The sequence below is a fragment of the Acinonyx jubatus genome, chromosome D1 (genome assembly GCF_027475565.1).
Source record: "Acinonyx jubatus isolate Ajub_Pintada_27869175 chromosome D1, VMU_Ajub_asm_v1.0, whole genome shotgun sequence".
In the NCBI taxonomy this organism is placed as follows: Eukaryota; Metazoa; Chordata; class Mammalia; order Carnivora; family Felidae; genus Acinonyx; species Acinonyx jubatus.
In genome coordinates this window covers 111,802,745-111,822,612 of record NC_069390.1, presented here as the reverse complement: position 1 = coordinate 111,822,612, position 19,868 = coordinate 111,802,745, and the positions used below count along the sequence as shown (strand labels likewise).

At 43.6% G+C, this 19,868-nt stretch overlaps 1 protein-coding gene across 1 annotated transcript; it reads right to left on the bottom strand.

The window, feature by feature from the left end:
* Positions 1-1,097: 1,097 nt before the first annotated feature.
* MMP10 (matrix metallopeptidase 10) lies at positions 1,098-11,292 on the bottom strand. The gene is made up of 10 exons (XM_015073921.2): positions 10,823-11,292; positions 9,953-10,197; positions 9,713-9,861; positions 9,482-9,607; positions 7,862-8,026; positions 7,528-7,675; positions 6,086-6,219; positions 3,130-3,289; positions 2,299-2,402; positions 1,098-1,279 (listed from the first exon to the last, which is right to left on the bottom strand). Exons 1-10 carry the CDS (start codon positions 10,925-10,927, stop codon positions 1,179-1,181), a joined length of 1,437 nt encoding a protein of 478 aa, XP_014929407.1. The 5' UTR covers positions 10,928-11,292; the 3' UTR covers positions 1,098-1,178.
* Between the last annotated feature and the right edge of the window lie 8,576 nt (positions 11,293-19,868).

The window sequence follows — 19,868 nt, the reverse complement described above, 5'->3', positions numbered from 1 at the left end:
TGAGCAAATCATAACAGAAAACTTTCCTAACCTGGGAAAAGACACACACATCAAAATCCAGGAAGCACAGAGGACTCCCATTAGATGCAACAAAAACCGACCATCAACAAGGCATATCATAGTCAAATTCACCAAATACTCAGGCAAGGAAAGAATCATGAAAGCAGCGAGGGAAAAAAGTCTTTAACCTACAAGGGAAGACAGATCAGGTTCGCAGCAGACCTATCCACACAAACATGGCAGGCCAGAAGGGAGTGGAGGGATATATTCAGTGTGCTGAATCAGAAAAATAGGCAGCCAAGAATTCTTTATCCAGCAAGGCTGTCATTCACAATAGAAGGAGAGATAAAAAGTTTCCCAGACAAACAAAACTTAAAGGAGTTCGTGACCACTAAATGGGCCCTCAAGAAATTTTAAGGGGGACTCTCTGAGGAGAGAAAAGTAAAAAGAGAAAAAAAAAAAGAAAAAAAAAAGTAAAAAAAAAAAGTAAAAAAAGTAAAAAAAAGTAAAAAAAAAAAAAAATGGTGGCTGGATTCCAAACTAGTTTTGTTTCCATGCCTGTGAGCGATAACATGCAGTAGATGATTTGCTAGGTTCTTAAGCTCCAATATTCTAGAATTCTATTTTCCAACATTGTTCAGACCCAGTCCTACTGGACAACTATGGACTAAGCTCTTTCTTCCTTAGATGTGTAAGGAATGTTTACGATATCTGGGAGGTAAAAATAAAGATCCTGTTGGTGGAGAGAACGGGAGAGGGCACATGACCGCCATATGCCACATCCCTGGAGTGTGTGTTTCCATTACACCTACCAGCAGAACAGCTGTTAAGTGCTCAGTCCACCCTGTGGTCCTTATATTAAAAATGAATTATTCTAGAAAGAAGGAACAGGTCAAAAATAGAAATCTTTATTAAGTAGCAAATAAAACACCCACAGAAATACGTTCTCTGACTAGTGCACATGGATGTATCCAACTTCTAGTCAATGTAATCCAAAAGCAAGTGAAGTGGCCCAGATAAATGCTCCATGACACGTGAAAGTGCCTGCAAGGCTCCTCTTCTTTGGCCACTGCACCAAACAAATTTTAAGTCAGAGGAAAAATTCATCCCTCTGACTTAAAATAAAATAGGTGAATAATTATTAGATTCATTTAAAATGAATCTCTTTCACTTCTCACTTAACAATATAACCAGTTGTTACTCTTCAATACATGTGTCACCATCTTGGCATTCGGGTCAAACTCAAACTGTAATGGTCCTCTGAAGAAATAGAAAAATCCTGTAAGTATAGATGAGGAAAATGATGAGACATTCTTCAAATAAATCAATTTTGTAACATGCAAAGCTCAGAATGAGAGGAAACTAATAATGAACGGCATTTATTCAGTTGTTACTCTGCGCCAGCCACTGTGCTGAGTGCTTACACGCTTTATGTCTTCTCTCTTAACTAAAAAAGTGTGAGATGTCACGAATGGGGGTAAAAATGAGAACTAGGGAGATTTTGCAATTTCTGCAAGGTAACATCTCTAATGAAAGGTGGAGAGAGAACTCTATCTCTTCTGACTTCAAAGCCAGGGCTCTAAAACACTGGATTCTACTGCCTCCATACTGACAATATTCTATGGTATTTTAAATACCCCACTTCCCCCTCTAGGTCCTAAAGCGCAGGTTGGGAGGCAACTGGACCAAGGAGAATCAGGCCAACAACACAAAGCACTGGAGGTCATTTCCTACTCTGTATGCACAAAGGTCAAGATACCTTAGCAATAAGATCACACGCCTCATGACTGTCGAGCCCCAGCATCTCCCTCCAAAATGCCTTCAGAACAAGCACACATGTCACCATCCCACCTAGCCAAGACCAGGAATTGAATTTTGTGTATTTTGAGCATAAGGGAAGACTGCTATTGATTTACAAATGAATTACTCAATGTAGGCAACTACAGACTTCAACACGAGCCCACACAAGGCCCCCTGGGATGGGACGGGAGAGAGGAGAATGGCAGCCTGCCATCAGTAATCTGGCTCAATCTTGCTTGTGTTTTTTTACCAAATAGTGACCTGAGGAATACTGACCACGGTGTGAGGAAGCACCCTTTCATTTTATGTGCAGGTATGAAACAGAGACTTGGAAAGTATCCAGGAAAAATAAATGTAAGCTAAAAGTTAAAATTTTCAAAAATTTAGAGAATAAAGGGTATAAGACTGAATGATTTGAAGATTGACTCTCCACATCATTTTGATTCCATAAAATGCCCCATAGTGTCCCCACTGGCGATGAAGTGGGTGCCTTCTTACCAAATTCCTGAAATACAGCATCAACCTTTGGCCCAACTCCTGGAAAGTCGTCAGCTGTTTGTCTGGGGAAGACTTGCTCCATGGACTGGCTATTTTCATCAAATCTGTACCAAGTGAAAGAAATACAGCTCAACATTGTGCAGAGGCCCCATTACATACGACAGTATGATATCAACATCGAGCAGAGGCCCCATTGCATACGACAGTAGGAAATAATGTTACTGCTCCAGTGTGGAATCCCAGATAATTCTCAGGTAGGGTAAAGAAGTGGTAAGCATTTTCAGGACTACAAAAATGTGCGACTTTCCTAGACCGTAAGCTTAGCACACAAACCAACGTTTACTCCAGAGGCAAGGATATCATGCTATTCCATCGGAGCTCCATTTCTATGTCTGAGGTCAAGTTTCTGAGCCTCAACACAGAGCCCAAGTGCCTTTCTGCCACAAATGCATGAGGACTGCATACACATAAGATGCGAAGTGAATTAATCATTTGGCTAAAAACAAACTCTGGTTATTTATCACACTTGCCCTGTAGATCATGTCTCTACAGCCTGATACACCTGGGCTTCCTATGGTGGCTTGCTGTCTGGACCTCAGGTGGCCTCTCGTGATGTCTTCTGCTGTCTGGATATATGACCCGGGGACCAGCCATTCTGAGAGCCCTGTATTATATCTGAGAAGTGGGGTAACTCTAAGTCGTCTTCTTCATAATCAGGAAGTTGGAGGTTAGACCGAGTTAGAGGGTGGGACTGGAGGGAGGATATCTGTAAAGAAAGAACCTAACGTCCCTAATCAGGCTCCATACAGAGTCATTCCAACCGCGTCTTACCGCCAGTATTTGTCCTCTACAAAGAGGTACATTTTCTTCTTTTCCTCATCAGAAACAGCGGCATCTATTTTTCCCAAGGCTGGAGGAAAACCCGGGGTGTGGATGTCTTTTGGATAACCTGCTTGTACCTCAGTTCCTCTGATGGCCCAGAAGTGATTTCCTTTTGAAAAAAGGAAGCGAAGAAATTTTAGTGAAGCCTTGTGGTTTTAGAGAAGCTATTAGCACATTGTTGTGGGAGACAGGAAATCCTGGTTTTAGTTCCAGCCACTAACCCAACGCCCAGGTGATAGTATTTAGCAAACATTCCCTGAATGAGCGAATGAATGAATGAGTAGTTAACTCTGGTCTCTGTCCTTTCTGGGTCTTATATTTATTATCTATAAATAATACAGTTGATTGCAGTTTGTAATTACAGTGACTGGTCCTGGTCATCTCTTACAATTGCTGGTGACTCCTTGGTCTGAGTTTCTACCTAGGAACCCTCTTGTAACTGCACATCACAAAGTCAGGTACTTATTGGATACTTTTCTTGGGTCCCGCGTGGTCACTAGTCCAAACTGTGCTTCTTATGAGTAGCCTAGGAAGCCACCCAAATGTGAGTGAATCAGGACACTGAATGCTCATCAGTCTCTCTGCTTTTACTTCATCACACCCCCTGCCATGCCCCGAATCCCTCCCTAACGTTACTGCCAGGGTGACTGACCTAAAACACCAGTCTGTCCTGTGTCTGTCTTGCCTCACCCGAATGACCTGCACCTGTCTGGGCAGCTCCAGATGTTGTCTTTCCTTTGTGTAGACTGTCCCTCCTCCTTGAAGGCCTTTCCACTCTACACACTCGGTCCTTTTCCACAGAACAAAGTTCTCCCTCAGCACTCATCCTGACCATCATCCCGTCCCAGGGTCTTTGCTGAGCCCTGGATGCGGGGCCAGCGCTGTCCCCCACGGCACCTGCGAGCTCCCCTCAATCCCAGCTCTTATCTTTCCTAACGCGCTCGATTTCAGCCCTGCTGCCCTCTCCGGAATAGGAGCCTCTTTCCGGTTTGAACTACACTAAGGAGTACCCTGACTGGCACATCGCAAGGATAAATAAATGTCACATAAATTACCGGGTGAAAGCAACGCCTCAGAGTTAGAGAACATTTACAGTAGCCAATGCAACTTCAGGTGATTTCATTTCCTCCTCATAAAAGTGAGATTGTCAGAAATACCTGACTTTTAAAAATCCCCACACAGTTTGATGTTTACAAAGACTCCCAAACAACTCTGAAGCAAGGGGAAAAATTAAAAATGGAAAAAATTTTTTAAAAACTTAAAAATGAACACAATGAAACTACTACACATCAAAACTTGTAGGAATGGAACAAAAGTTGAGAAGAAAGGGATATTTTTAGGCATAAATGTTTATACCAGGAAAGAAGAAAGGGCTGGGAGTACCAAACTGAAGTTATAAAAAACAGTAACAGAATACATTCAAAAACGGCAAAAACGTGGGCAATAGTGATGTGGACAGAAAATCAAAAAGGCAGTAGAGAGGATGACAAAGCTGAGAGTCCTTTGAGATGCCGAATGAAATTGTTAAGTATCCTGTTATCCAATGAGATGGGCGAAGAGAGAGGCACAAAGACCCAAGAGCAGGAAGGAGAAAGGGAACAGAACTTGAGCGATAAGTGAAATAACAAAATAATACTCAGAAAGCTTCATCCCAGTCGATTTGAAAATGGACGGAATGGACACATTCCTAGAAAGATATGTTAGCAACGCTGACTCCAGAAGTAAAAGAACTCAAAGAGCACATTCACAGTGGAAGAGACTGAACCAGCAGGTGTAAAATCTGAGAAAGGGCCAGAGAGTCCTGGCCGCCTGTTACTGTCAACACGCTGACACGGTGTTCTCCACTCCAGTTCCAGCGTGCGGCCATCGTCTCCAGCTCGTCCTCCTTGGCTTGTCCTCCCTAGCTCATTCTCCTCCAGCTGTACCCTGGCTATTCTCGGCCTTTGCTTTCCCACGCAAGGGAACCGATTTGTCAAGTTCCATGAAAACTATTTTGGCATTTGAATGGGAAATATCTTGTATTTATAGGTAAGTTGACATTTTTACTACACTGTCTCTATGTTTCCTACATTACATTATTACTATTTCCTTATTCATGAACGTGGGGTAGCTTCTATTATTTAGGTATCATTGAATTTTTTTTAAGCAGGCTTCATGCCCAGTGCATAGAGCCCAGCGTGGGGCTTGAACTCATGACCCTGAAATCAAGACCTGAGCTGAGGGGCACCTGGGTGGCTCAGTCAGTTAAGCATCAGACTTTGGCTCAGGTCATGATCTCACTGTTCGTGGGTTCAAGCCCTGTGTTGGGCTCTGTGCTGACATTTCAGAGCCTGCAGCCTGCTTCCAATTCTGTGTCTCCCTCTCTCTGCCCTTCCCCTGCTTGTGCTCTGTCTCTCTTTCTCAAAAATAAGTACACATTAAAAAAAATTGGGGGGAGCCTGGGTGGCTCAGCCAAAGTTAAGCATCTGACTTTGGCTCAGGGTATGATCTCACAATTTGTGAGTTCGAGCCCCACGTCGGGCTCTGTGCTGACAGCTCGGAGCCTGGAGCCTACTTCAGATTCTGTGTCTCCCTCTCTCTCTCTGACCCTCCCCCACTCACACTCTGTCTGTCTGTCTGTCTCTCTCACAAATAAATAAACATTAAAAAAATTAAAAAAAAATTGTTTTAACAAAAAGACTTGACCTGAGATCAAGAATTTGGACGCTCAGCCAGGTGCCCCAGTGTCATTGAATAATGGAGAGTAAAACTTAGAATGTTCTTATACACATCTTGTCTAAGTATTGGCACTAGGTCTTTGCAGTAATAAATCATATAAAATTTAACATAATGGAGAAAATTCACGTCAGTGAAATTTTGGCAAGAGAACTTTTTCAACAACTTAAAATTCTGATATCTTATTTGCCTTTAAACACAAAGACGGTATCCTCGTTATTAACTTCATAGGCAGCATCCAAGCCTGATGGGAGAGAGGGCCAAAATGTAGAAATCAAATGAAATTCAGGTTCAAGGTGCCAGCGAGATCTACGCCAAAAATATCTGGAAAACATAAAAATTAATTACAATTGTTTTTCTCCTTTCAGTGTATATATAAAAGAACATATTCTCTCTCTTTCCATCAATGACAACTCAGAAGTCTGTACTGGGCCATCTTCTTTCCTATGATCCAAGGTGATGAAATCCATGGTAATATAACTACTTAGCTCAGTGCCCATTGAAGGGAAGGAGAATTCTGCTCTACCTTCGGGTAGAATTAAATTTATGTGAGGCAGATTAACCAGAGAAAAAAAACCGAAGTTGTATTACGTGCATGTGGAGGCCCAATAATGAAATTGGGACCCAGAGAAGTGAGTGACGTAGGGAATTGTCGTAGTTTCGAGACAAAGAAACCATAAATCTGTGAGGCATGGACAGAGCAAGGAGAGCTGAACTGTGGGATCTTTAATTAGTAAGGAATCCTCAACGGACTTTGGGCTGGGGGAGCACATAGTAAAAAGTAGCAAGGGTTGTTTACCCAGCCTTCTTGGCTCTAAACGTCCCATCTCTGGGGATGAAGATGTGTCTTTACCGCTTGGTACAGAGACGGCACCTTTCCCCTGGAGATTTATTTCCTGCACAGGCTGTCTCTTAAGTAACTTTTATTTAATCGATAAGCTACACCACTCTAGAAGTCCATAAAATGGTATGTATATTATGCCCTCATTAGTATTTTTTTAAAAAGTAAGAAAAAACATACCCATTTATGTTTGTATGTGAATAGAATAGCTTTGTAAAGAGACGAAGGAAGTTGTTAGCAGTGGTTGAATCTACGGGAGAATAGGGACTACCTAGGTCAGAGACGGGAGAGAGATTTCGCTTTTCCTTCTGTGTCTTTTGGTGCTATGTTAATATTGTGCCAGAAACATATATCACTTTTTCTCAAATTAGTCAATTTAAATAGTAGTATTTGCTCACACAGGTCAAGGTACGGCTCGACTTCCAGAAGTAGAAGTTACCTGGTTTATGATAGTTAAATACACCAATCAATCATTCAGTTGTTCGCCTTACACACTGCATGTCCTGGGCCCGTTATAGGCCCCCAGGATCAAAGAGCGAACAACACAGAGAGAACCCCATGCCTTCACCTGGCTTACATTCTAGTGACCCAGAATCATCCTTCGTACGTCTGTAAAAAAAATGATCCAGGCTACTTTAAAGAGATGATAAAATGCAACAAGAGCCAGATCTGAATGATTGTAAAGTGTAGAGGAAATATCTTATTTAAATATTTCTGTCAAGTTTCTGTTTTCCTTTCGAAGCATTGTACATTAAAAGAATAGATAGGGAAATAGAATCTTCTGGTCTGACCTGTCTTTAAAGAACAGGATTTCTCCCCTCAGAGAGCTTACGGCATCGAAGGACAAAGCAGGATCGCACGTGGCTGGTGTCCCAGGTTCTGGAGGCACAGATTCCGTGGGCCCCGCGGGGCCATCAGGGGATGACATAGGGGGAGGTCCTAAAGGAAACAGATGTGGGGGATCAAACATGAGGCGACATGGGATGCTTCTGTCGATTTCTATGCTTCCCAAACACTCTCTGAGTGCATTGCGACGAATTGCAAATGCTTTGTGCAGCATTTTAAAGCTTTCCCGAAGACCATGGCTGCAAAGCTCCAATGCCTCCTTTTTCCAGCATCACTCACCATACAGGGACTGGATGCCGTTCACATCATCTTGGGCAAGGCGGAAGCGGGTCAGGTCTGTGCGTGGGTTGTAGACGGGATACATCAAAGCTGTGGGGTCGGCCGAGTGATAGAGACCCAGGGAATGGCCGAGTTCATGAGCAGCAACGAGGAATAAGTTGGTTCCTGTTTGAAAAACCATAAATGTTCAGAATCGAAAAGCTGTTTGTTCTGTGAACACATACGTATGAACACATGCCAGTGACTATCCTTGGGACCATGTGGTACTATTCTCCTTATTTGTGGATTCATTCGTTGATTGGCATATTCCATACTTCATAGAAATTTAATTATTTTTCAAGGTTGACTTGAAGTCAATATAATAAGAGAGGGTTTCACCATATTCCTCCTCCCCAGTTTTCTCTTTAGCCAGGAAAACCTGGTCATTTCGCCTGGACTGACGGTGATAAACATTGTTTCCAAAATAATTTTTTGGAGGTACCAAGACTACATGTCAATACAGATAACTCTTCATTGTCTCTACAAATACAAAGTTAGTTATTGTTCAAATTTAGTAACATGTGCCAGCTGTAACCTAAGTTCAAATTAATCACAGGGTATTCGCCGTGTTCCTCCACTCTTACACAACAAAACTAGTCATTTCCTGTGAGGATTTAATCTGACTTGTCCTTCCTCTTCTTCAAACATAATCACACAATTTTTGGTGGTTAACAAACGTCTTCTGTAGTCAGTGCCAATGGATAGGTACAATCTCTAGCTTAGAATAGAAATATGTCCAATAACGGCTTTCTGCAGCACAAACACAGCTGGCTTCAGCTTTTCTTTACCTTCTAAAAATTTTTATTGAAATTAATAGTAGAAATTATTTAAGCAAGTCTCCAAGCAATTATGCAGAAAAGAATGGTCGTTCCAATAAAGCAAGATCGTTGCTCATGGCACGTGTGTACCCTCAGCAAAGATGCTCTTTGCATTTGCACCGAACATCATCCCAACCCACCTTGAAAATAACAGTTGTTCAACTGTGTGTTTCCAAACTTTAGAAGCCCCTCGAAAAAAAATGTAGTTAATTTTGGTCATTGTGTTTAAACTTAGTAAAGTCTTTCAGAATTAATTTAGAAAAAGAAAAGGCTCCTAATCTAAAGATAGTTATAGGTTTCCTTAAAGAGATGACTTAACAATTTCCTTTATTTTCTGGCATTTTCCTGATCTTTTAAGAGAAAAGGAGGCAAATGGAAAGAAAAGAAGAAACCCCAGGGCACATTTTAGGTTGGAACCAATTCAGTGCAATTCCTTCTACCTTTGTCATTGCTAGTTAAAGACATGAGAAGCATTTGTTAACATGCTGATCCTAAAAAAGCTCCATGGGACCCTGAGCTGTGGAAATAAGATTGAATGGTGCCTCCCATATTGTGCTTGTTGGGAGCAAAGAAGCAAACGCAGACATTAGAAAATGTTCATCAATGATGACTGAAACACCAGTGCTTCTGGTTGTTAGCACCCAAACCGTCAGAAATTTTAGTTATTAGGATGTCACATTTACTGCTCATGCTGAATGATCTAACTATTCTTGGATAGTGTTAGACGTTGTTCCTGAAATCATCCAGGGAACCTGGTGCCCACCTGATTTATCCTCCCTCCACAGCTCGTCATCATCAAAGTGAACATCGCCATCTAAACTAGGGCCAGGTGGATAGGCATGAGCCAAAACGTTTCCTGATCCATCAAAAGGGATAAAGTCTCCATGTTCTGGCAGAGGGAAAAAAAATAATGGTAATACAAGCGCTTAGAATTTCTTTATGCCCTTTTCCAGTAAGCGCCAGATAAATGATCCATGTAATTTTTTTTTTTTACCTCTAACTGCAAAAAAGATCATTATGTCAGCCTCTCCTTCGTAAATCTTGGAGAAAGTAAGTGGTGTCACCTCCTCCCAGGCTTTCGGAGCCTTCTCAAAGGCAGAGTCAACAGCCTCTCTTGGCAAATCCAGTGTATAATTCACAATCCTTTAAGAAAAAAATTGAAGAGATTATTTTCTCCTGTGTTGGTACTTGGTAAAATCACAGTGTGATGTGAACACCTCTTTGGACCCGTTACCTGTAGGTGAGGTGCGTTTTCCTCCACTTCGGCAGGCCAGGGAAGGTGGTGAACTGGCCCACGTCGGGAACGCTGCACCGGGGCCTGCGTATCATCACCAGAGTGTCAGGGTCCAGCTTCCCCGTCACCTCCAACCCGAGGAACTTCTGCATTTCTCGGATTTTTTTAACGACAGGTCCACTGTGTCTTCTTCTGACGCACTGTTTCACATCCTTGGCGAGGTCGTAGTAGTTCTCCAGGTATTGCTAGTGGGATGTTAAACAACAAAAACTTCACTGAGGAATTTAAAAGATCAAACTGGCTTTATTGAACAGGTCATGAGTTAGTCAGCAACCCATCCAGGGAGTGTAAAGGACGTCTGTCCACCTACAGCAAAGGAACGGTGTTAAAGGCAGGAAGGGGGCAGAAAGATACAGTTACTCCACTCCTGGTTCAAGACTTAACGAGGATAAAATCTTTTGCCTAAACATGATGAGTAACAATGTGAACAGTATTACCTGAAATTATTGGAAAGTCACAATGAGCATGTTCCTCAGCCCTAATTATTTCCACCAAAGAAATTCTAAAGCCAGAGAAGTTTCGAGCACTTCCCATTTGTTCCTCCCCTTAGCGCCAAAGCAGCCGCTGGTGTGTTCCTACAACCTCGAGGAGCTCAGACTTCTAGTCCCTATTCCCTTCCTGCACCTCTCTTCCCTCTCTGCTCAAACGTAGGGACACCCACCTCTAGCACTCGAGGTGCCCGATGCTACTTTAGTCCAACACAGTGACTGACAATCAAACCAGCCTAGTTTGTGTTGCAAGACCAAGCAGGCAGCTTCCTTTTCCCTGGGGGACTGGCCAGCGGCTGCAGTGGCCGCCATCACGATGTACCTGGACAAGATCCGTGCTCGGGTCCTTTTCCCTCACTGCTCCATTCAGTGGATAAGCAAAGCAGACTGGCAGACAAAACAGCACAAGGATTGCAGGATGCTTCATAGCTCAGGAAAATATCTTGCCTATTGGCTTGGGTGTCTACCCTCCAGGGGCTGTCCCTTTCTAGGGTGATGGTGCTTATATCCAAAGAGCATGATTCATGCTCGTGGTTTTTTTTTTTTTTTATCTGAACATCAAGAATATTCTTAAAAATTTAATGTAAAGCTGATCTGGTCTACATCAGAATTTCCCTTCCCTTCAACTCTTCAACTTGGGTAATGTAATCGTGATTAATTTTCAAGAAATGGTTTCTGTGTTTGGAAAGAGGAAAAATAAAGGACTGTTCACCTCTGTGTGTTTCCTGAGAAGTAGCTGAAAAGCCTAGTAACACATCATATGTAGAGACATTTGGAAGCAGTGACCTTTTCTTTTAAAAAGACTGTATTTTGGGGCGCCTGGGTGGCTCAGTCGGTTAAGCGTCTGACTTCGACTCAGGTCATGATCTCGCAGTTCGTGAGTTCGAGCCTCCGCGTCGGGCTCTGGGCTGACAGCTCAGAGCCTGGAGCCTGTTTCAGATTCTGTGTCTCCCTCTCTCTCTCTGACCCTCCCCCGCTCATGCTTTGTCTCTCTCTGTCTCAAAAATAAATAAACGTTAAAAAAAAAGACTTTATTTTAAACTCAAATATAAGCAGGTTAGGTAGAAGTAGATGAATGGAAATAAAGGACAGACACCGCTTTGGTCTAAATGTGGGCATTGTTATCTAGAAGATATTAGAAGAGATATTTCATTTCTTGAGTCGTAAAACCCTGTCACCACTGCTTTTCAGATGGATTTGCTGTCCCTGGGGTGGGGCTTGCTTGGGAAGGAAGCAGGTGGTGGAAAGGAAGGTCCGCAGAGGGGAGGACGGAGCACGTACTGATTCCCCTGTGGCCCGGCTTGTGCTGGATGGAGGCTGTGGATTTCAGAAGGAAAGACACGCTCACAGAAACCAGTCTGTAAAAACCCATTAAATTGGAAAGGAAATACCTCCTACCTTCTTGGCTTTAAGAAAAATCTCCTCGGTTCCTCGTCTGCAAGTACACAGGGCAAGAAGACGGACTGAGATATGTCACGGGGAATGATGTCAGACCCTCCCCATGCAGCCACTCACCTCTGCACACAAACAGCACTTTGTCTCTTTCTTTCCTTTTCTCAGCCAAATGCAGTGTTTTTCACATAGTACGTCCGCAACACCTTATTTTTACCCAGTTAACCTATTAATACAGACAGCCCTAAAATTCTTGTAGAGTAGAATTAGGATTTTCTCTCACTACAGACAAATTAACTCTACATGATAGGAGTCTAAGTTCATGAGTGTGCAGGAATCACCCATCAGCCCACCTGCCATTTAAGCCCCACCGAGGCAGACAGAGCTGGAAGAAGCGTGGGGGTGCCCTGAGCCAGTCCCGTCCACCTGTGGCTGATGGAGCCACAGGGTCGGCTCTACCACAGTGGCATGGAACGGACCTCAGCTGGAGAATGAGGGACGTGGGGCTCTGAGAAAGTCAGTGGGACTTAGAGTATCATTTTTGTGGACCACTGTTTTGGCCTCTGTAGAAACAGGGTGGATGTAACCCAACTGGCAGGGAGGTTGTTTTAGGCTTGGAACAAGTCTCTTACCAGACAAAGCTTGTTGGCCTGACAGCTCCGTGGCAATGGTCCCAGGCACGGATGGGGCACACTCTGGGAGTCCTCGTCTTTATCTGAGTCATAATTTTATTGCTGTCAAGCATCCTGTTGATGGATCTTACGATGTGGTCATGACACAATGAGAATTAATGTGGTGGTAAGTGCTGTGATTACAACTGTCGAAACACCAGAGCACAGGCCTCACACGAGCGGTGCTGGTATGTACCGTGTCCTCCACTCACCCACCACAGTGCGAAGGAATTGATGACCTGGGGCGGGAAGAGCGCTATAGGTTTGTCCGTAAGTCATTCGTGGCTTTGTCAAGCTTCTTAAAGTGTATGTATGGTCAGGCAAGTATAGAACTGATTCTTAAAGAAAGGAGAAACCTTTCTAGGGATATGCCAGGCCCTAAAAGTGTGTTATTTCCCATGCTCAAAACAATGCCGTGGTGTAGATTAGTATCAGAAAAATGAAGTAAACCAGCAAACAAGTGATAAGTGATTACTCAGAATCCTAACCACTGCAACTTACATTTCCATCAACGAGCCTTTCGGCTTGAACCTTGGCTCTGCCCCCAATGCCTTTCTCTCACCTCTGTACACTTTTTGTTGGTTTTTCTCATTCTCGACACCTGGGAAAGGGCCTTCAACTGACCTCTGTAGCTTGTGTTGTCTTCTCAATGCTCTGACCATCCTGTGAATCCGGGCTTTTCCTTTGGTCTGTGTCCACCTGCTCCATCACCTGACCTTCTGGCGCCGGAAGGCGGAGGGAGGCCAGTGATGTACCCTCCAGCCTGAGAAGTCGCTGTAATGCCGAAAAACAAGGCAAGCCACTGCGCACCATTCACGTGGAGTTTTATTCAGGGTAACTTACTGACAAGGCAGCTGGGTGGATGACCCAGGCGGGAGGTACTGTGTGGCCCTACCACACAGCTATTCTCCCCTCCCCCTCTCTCCCATTCTCTGCTCCTTATCCCCAGCTCTTAGGAAGCGAGGGGCACAGTGGTGCAGTCACAGGGTAGTTCTCTAAGGTGGATGCCACCTGTGCACTGGTGGGGGGGCGAGAAATGGACTCAGTGTGGCCTGCACCCTTATGTGGGGGTTGTACGGATGCCATCCAGATAGAACCTGTCTACGATCCATCTTGTCCTGTAACCGAGCCTGAGAAATGTAGGATGCTCCCCACTTAGAGATGGTCCAGTTCTTGGAAAAACTGGTTACCTATCAATTTTCAACATCCAGCAACCTCTGATTCCAAGACTGTAGATACACACATAACCCTAAGTGAGCTGTGTCATGATACCAGCTACCATAATGTGCAATTTCTTCTTTCATTGGAAAGTCTTGATGTTATTACGGGTCGGGGTTATCATTCTGGGTCAAAGGTGAGGACAATGAGAAGTCCACTTCCTTTCCCATGCTTTTAAATAGCACTTTGTTGCAGAGTGGGAACATAGTTTATTGCTGAATTTTCACCCATTGTATTTCCTTCCTGGTATTTAGGTAAGTATTTTAGGTAACAAGTTTCTGACCTGATAAAGACTATCAGCTAAGGAGGCAAAATGTCAAGGCAGGGGTTAGACAAGTTTCAGAATTGTGGCTTCAGTGCCTCTTGTAAATATTCAGAGGCATGATTATACATGGTGACCTATAATAAGCACTATTATTAATACTTGTTGGATACGCAAAATAATGTTACTGTATTTTCAATCCGGATTCTGGTTCATTGTTGGGTTGGGTCATTAGTATCGTGCGCTTTTTTGGTAGAAAGAAACTTGTTAGTGAGGCAAGTAACAGTGATGAAAAACTCTGGGCTTAGGAGGGTGTGGGAAGGAACAGGCAGTTCTCATTTATTTGATATTTTCTATGTGACAGGTCTCTGCTGGGTGATGTAGACTTGTCCGTCTTCAGGAAAACCCTGCATTATGTTTCTTTTGTCACAGATAGGAAATGAAGATTCAGAAAGGCCAGATCATTTGCTTAACATCACAGAGAGTTGAGTAGAGCAGATCTGGCTTTCGCTGCAATTTCTTGGCCAGAATGCTGCCTCTTCAACACGCATAGAAGAGGTCTAGAAAAAAAAAGCTACTATTTCCCCTTATCATGGTAAATTCTAAATTCTAAATTCTCCCAAGGCTTCCAACTGGAAAAGTTAGATTTGGGGCTAAAACCGAACCAAAACACTAAGAAGCAAATACTCTATTTTTCAAAGTGCATCTGGGCTCATAGAAGAAGGGAAATCTTCAAACCTTCCTCCTAAATCACTCCATGCTGAGATTCTGTGGCTCTGTTGATTTGCTCCAGTAAAGCAATTGTGTCTGATACAATAGCCACAGGGCATGCCACCTGCTTGGTTAAGTTTACAGAAGTCTGCCATCACCCACCATGATCCATCCACTTTGTGCCGGGGCCAGAGGGAGAAATCGAATGGAGTTCCAACAGGGACCACTCTCCTTGTTGTTTTGAAGTCTTTGATTTTATTACCTGTCTATGCAATCCTCCAGGATGTGGTACTGTTTTTTTTTTTGGTGTTTCTAAGTTATCATCTTGCCAGAGAATTTAGGGAGGAGCAGTTTCAGAGGCTTTTGTTTGATCCTTCCCACATAAGGTTCTGATGCCACAAGTAAGCAAACCAAGAGGAAAGTTTGACCAAGAAAATGGCCACAGGATGTGTCCATGGACCCACTGGACCCACGATGAGCTTGAGTCAGAACTTTGTTCATTAAACTTTCATAAGGCTTCTTTAGTTTTTTTTAAGTTTTTAATTTAAATTCCAGTTAGTTAACATACAGTATACTCTTAGTTTCAGGTGTATCATAAGGCTCCTTTCTAAACTAGAAGATCAAGTTGCTATTTTGTGGCCTCTTTGTCATTGTCAGTTCAGATCTAGTATCCAGTTGTTTTTGAAAAATCTGGATGTTTCTCTTTCCCCAGAGCACAGTTACCTTGGTCAATGGACACAAGTCCTTTTGTGGGATAATTTACTACACACACACACACACACACACACAGGCACACAGGCTGCGTATTGTGGGCTGAATTTTGTCTCCAAAATTTATATGTTGAAGTCCTAGCCCCTCCATGCCTCAGGATGGGACTGAATTTGGACATAGGGTCTCTAAAGAGCCAATTGAGTTAGAATGGGATCATTAGGGTGGCCCTAATCCAATATAACTGGGGTCTGTATTTAGAAGAGAAGATTAGGACACCAGTGCATACAAAGGAGAGACCACAGGAAAAAACAGGGAGAAGATGGTCATCTGCAAGCCAAGGAGAGAAGCCTCAGAAGAATCCAACCCTGTCAACACCTTGATCTCAGAATTACAGCCTCCAGGACACCTGGGTGGCTCAGTCACATGAGCATCTGACTTCGGCTCAGGTCATGATCTCTTGGTTTGTGAGCTTGAGCCCCACATCGGGCTCTCTGTTGTACGGGCAGAGCCCGCTCCAGATCCTCTGTCCCCCTCTCTGTCTGCCCCTTCCCCACTCACGCTCTGTCTCTCAAAAATAAATAGAACCAACCAACAAAAAAATCATAGCCTCCAGAATCATGAGAAAGTAAACTTGTGTTGTTTAAGCCATACAAATACATAAGTATGAAGAAGGATCCTTCTTCAAGGAGACCTAGACTCCTCTGCAATCAATGAGCTTGAGTTTGTAAATCATTTTAGATTTGGAAATTGAGAAGGATTTTTCTGTTGCAGTAACTGATACTGGCAGTTTTTAATTTTTAAAATATCAGTTCAGCAGCACCTTTACCGTGTACTCATCTACTTACTGCTAGAAACACATGATCTGTGGAAATGAAGGCCTTCTAGTCCTAGTCTAGTCTCCACGTTAATGAGAGTTGCTTTAGTTTACCTTGCCTTTGATGGTTAGGTGGGACACCTGCCCTTGACATCCTGAAATCACAGCATCCCTATGATGCTAGAGAGCCCAATGCCAAGCCACACCTCATACTGTCACCCCAGCCCACAGAGAGCAACCATCATTGTGTATCTCAGACACCAGTACATCCCCTCACTAGTGCATTCTGTACAGCCTCAATGAATGGAGAGCCATGTGGACCAGAAAAGATCTGGGGGTGAGTCCCCCAATCTCATGGGGGATGGGAAATGAATGGATGGGAAATCCATTCAAGATTCCCATCTCCTTGTGCCTTCTGGCTCATTCCCTAACACCGTGCTACAAAAAGGGCTGGCATCTCTACCTCACACACTGTAGGACATCATTGCATTCAAGATTAGAGACTTTACATCAGCTGAGTATTGGACAAAGTCCCAGTTTCCTTGCCAGAAAACTGACTCTTGAGCCCAGAATGAGTGCACCATGTTAATAAATTCTTCTCAGTCCAGGCTTGCATCCTCCCACCCTGGTCCAACGCCTTTAAAGTCCATTCTCATGCATGTTCCCTTAGTTCCTGATGGCACTCAAGGGCCATATCCTCTAATGCCTTTGGTTTATAAGCAATTTCCTGCCATAGCTAGAATTTGAACTATACTGAGACCTGACCCTAGTTATTTGCTTGGGAACTAGTGAAGGAAGGAATTTGAGAGGAGGATGAACATTATCTTGTGAGGTACTGACTCGGGTAAGGGCTTTGTTGATTCCCTATGCAAGGGGATGTTGCCTTCCTCTGGCAAAGGGACTGCTGCCCATGTGGAACTTTCAGGAGAATTTAGGTGTTCCATATTTTCAGATTGGTACCCCCATTATTCCAGCTAGGAAGTGCCCAAATTTGCAATGAGATCTGGGGTTGATTTTCAGCACAGCCTGCAATAGATGAGAATTTCCTTAAATGTCATTAATGTCTTTTGACTTTCACAGTGGCTCTTCAGTTGACATTTAGCTGCCCCGAACTAATTACTTTCTTTTTATCAAATTCCAAGGGTGGTTAACCAGCCCGCTCCCCACTTCCTATAACCACCACTCCTGCCATGTCATTCAGGGGTTATGGCCAACTGATCACCCATTACTCATGATTCACCTTTATTCCTTCACAATCAACCACAGATGAGAATCTCCACCACTGTGATGACACTACATACCAAGGTTATCACTGCCCCACTTCTAGTACAAATGGACTTAATCTGGTATTTTCATATAGCAGAACTTGAAAAAAATTTTAAAGATAAGTGACTATTAAGGCATGTGATGTGGAGGGAGGGCTGGATTGAGGGTTGGGGAGAGCAAAACAGGGAAAGTGGAAGAGACAATACAAAGATGAACTGTCAGCCAGGCAGAGATGAGAAATAGCTTGCTCAGAATGGCACCAAGGACCCACTTGGAACCCATCTTGGGAACATCCCACTGAGGAAAGAGGGAGATCCACTTACTCATCTGTGTCTGTCACACTGGTACAATGATTGTTCCACGGGTGACTGCTCTTCGCACAGACTGCTTGTGTTCTGAGTGAGTTCCACAGCAGTGCTTGATGCAACATCAACAGGAAAGGCCAGGAGCCCTAGAGCAGAGAGCAGAGGCCTGATGAGAACAGCTAGAGGCTTAGAAGCTGCTTTAAAACCTGGACAGAACCAGTCACTGCTGCTGTGGCTGGAACACAAGACAGGAGGCCAAGGGAGAATCTGAAGAGGGTGTTTGCACTGGGAATCTGGATGACTCCGCAATTGCACTCTTAGGTATAAAATCAACAGAAGTGCCTACATAAGAGCAGTAGTGTATGAGAGCCCCCAGATGGTCACAAATCAAAGTCCATCATCAGTGGATGAAGTGCAGGAACATGATGTTGAACACAGCAAGGGAGATACGGGAGAAGATACACTGGATCTAATTTAGTTCAAAAACAGGCAGATTTAATCTCAGATGTTCCAGGTCAGCATGAGGGCTGCCTCTGGGAAATGGAGAATGTACTGGACACACGGTTGGTCGTGTCTCCAGACCCCCATTAGCACCAGTGTGCCCATCCTCCTGCTTCTTCAAGGGTTGGTGGCTTGCAATTCTCAGTTGTCCCATTTCTTTGCCAAAGAGAAGCCATCTTGCCTGGGAGCTATGCACCCTCCCCACCCCCCAAAACCAGACCTCGGCTGATGACTGAGGATACAGGGGTACAAAATCTGGTCCCTTTGCCTTGAGATGGGATTAGCTGTGATTCAAGTTTTGAATCATTAGATTGGAGCAATCTGGGACCATATTCTGTAGCTGTTTCCTCGCTCTCAAATGTTGTGTCCACTCTTCTCCTCAGAACACTCCTCTCCCAGTCTTCCTGTTTCAGGCTCTGATTCAAGTGGACTGAGCTGACACAGACTTGAGCAGTGATCAAAGGGTCTTGATTGCTGTGTACCTGGTGATGTTCTATTTTTTGATCTGGGTGAGAGTTACATGAAATTGCTAACTTTGTGATAACTCACAGATAGGAACACTTAGGATTTGTGCGTTTATCTGTATTTACATTATATATACTTCAATATCAACATGTTTATTAGAAAGAAAGACACCTGGCCAAAGGAGAGGTTACACTTCTTTCCAAATTCTTGAGCTGAGAACTGCCTGCCCCAGAATCATGAGTACCTCAAAATATTCCCAAGCCTCTTCTACGTACCAGAAAGTCCACCAATACCATGAACACCCATGAGCTCGTCGTAAAACTTGCAGGGCTCAGATACTACTTGTGGGACTCCTACTTACATGAACACCCTCCCAAATTAGGCATGATAAACCACATAAAGAATAACTAGATTATGCCACTTGAACAAAATCTAGAATCTTAGGAGTTTAGAACAATCAAAGCTTTTTAAGCAAAATCTACTGAGGTTTGGGGTGATTGCTTTGAGTGGTGAGAATTCAGGCTTCTTCCATGTCGTGGATGCTCTGGCTGTGCTTTCGTGATCACCACAGCAAGAGGGTACCACTGGAGAAATGTGCACCTACAATTGTGTTTCCATCTGGAGGTGATATTTGATGTGGAAAATGTTGGGGTTCACAACCGATGGCCAAGAACAAAATCTTGAGACATCTTTGGTGCAAAGGGTGGTTTTATTAAAGCATGGGGACAGGGCCCAGGGGCAGGAGGAGCTTCCCTGGGATTGTGAGGAGAGACTGATTATATTGGGGGAGGGCGGTAAAGGCAAGGGGACGTTTCCAAAGGGACTTTCACATGCTAAAGACTCACAGGATACTGGAGGCTTAGATATTGTCAAGCTACGGTTGTTTTTACTCTAGCCAAGCTTTATCATGAAGACAGTTGGGACTTCCTGGAGGAGTGTCTTACTCTGCCTGACCCAACCATTGGTCAATGGGCTGCAGGTTATAAGGAAATTTAATTTTTAATTTTATTTTATTTTTAACGTTTATTTATTTTTGAGACAGAGAGAGACAG

Bases quoted from the DNA above. Each gene is read 5' to 3' on its own strand.
- MMP10 (XM_015073921.2), bottom strand. From the start codon at position 10,927: ATGAAGCATCCTGCAATCCTTGTGCTGTTTTGTCTGCCAGTCTGCTTT. The intron at 9,862-9,952 runs GTAACGGGTCCA...TTTTTCTTAAAG, and splicing joins AAAACGCACCTCACCTACAG to GATTGTGAATTATACACTGG. The intron at 3,290-6,085 runs GCAAATAAGATA...TTTTTTCAAAAG, and splicing joins TACCGTCTTTGTGTTTAAAG to GAAATCACTTCTGGGCCATC.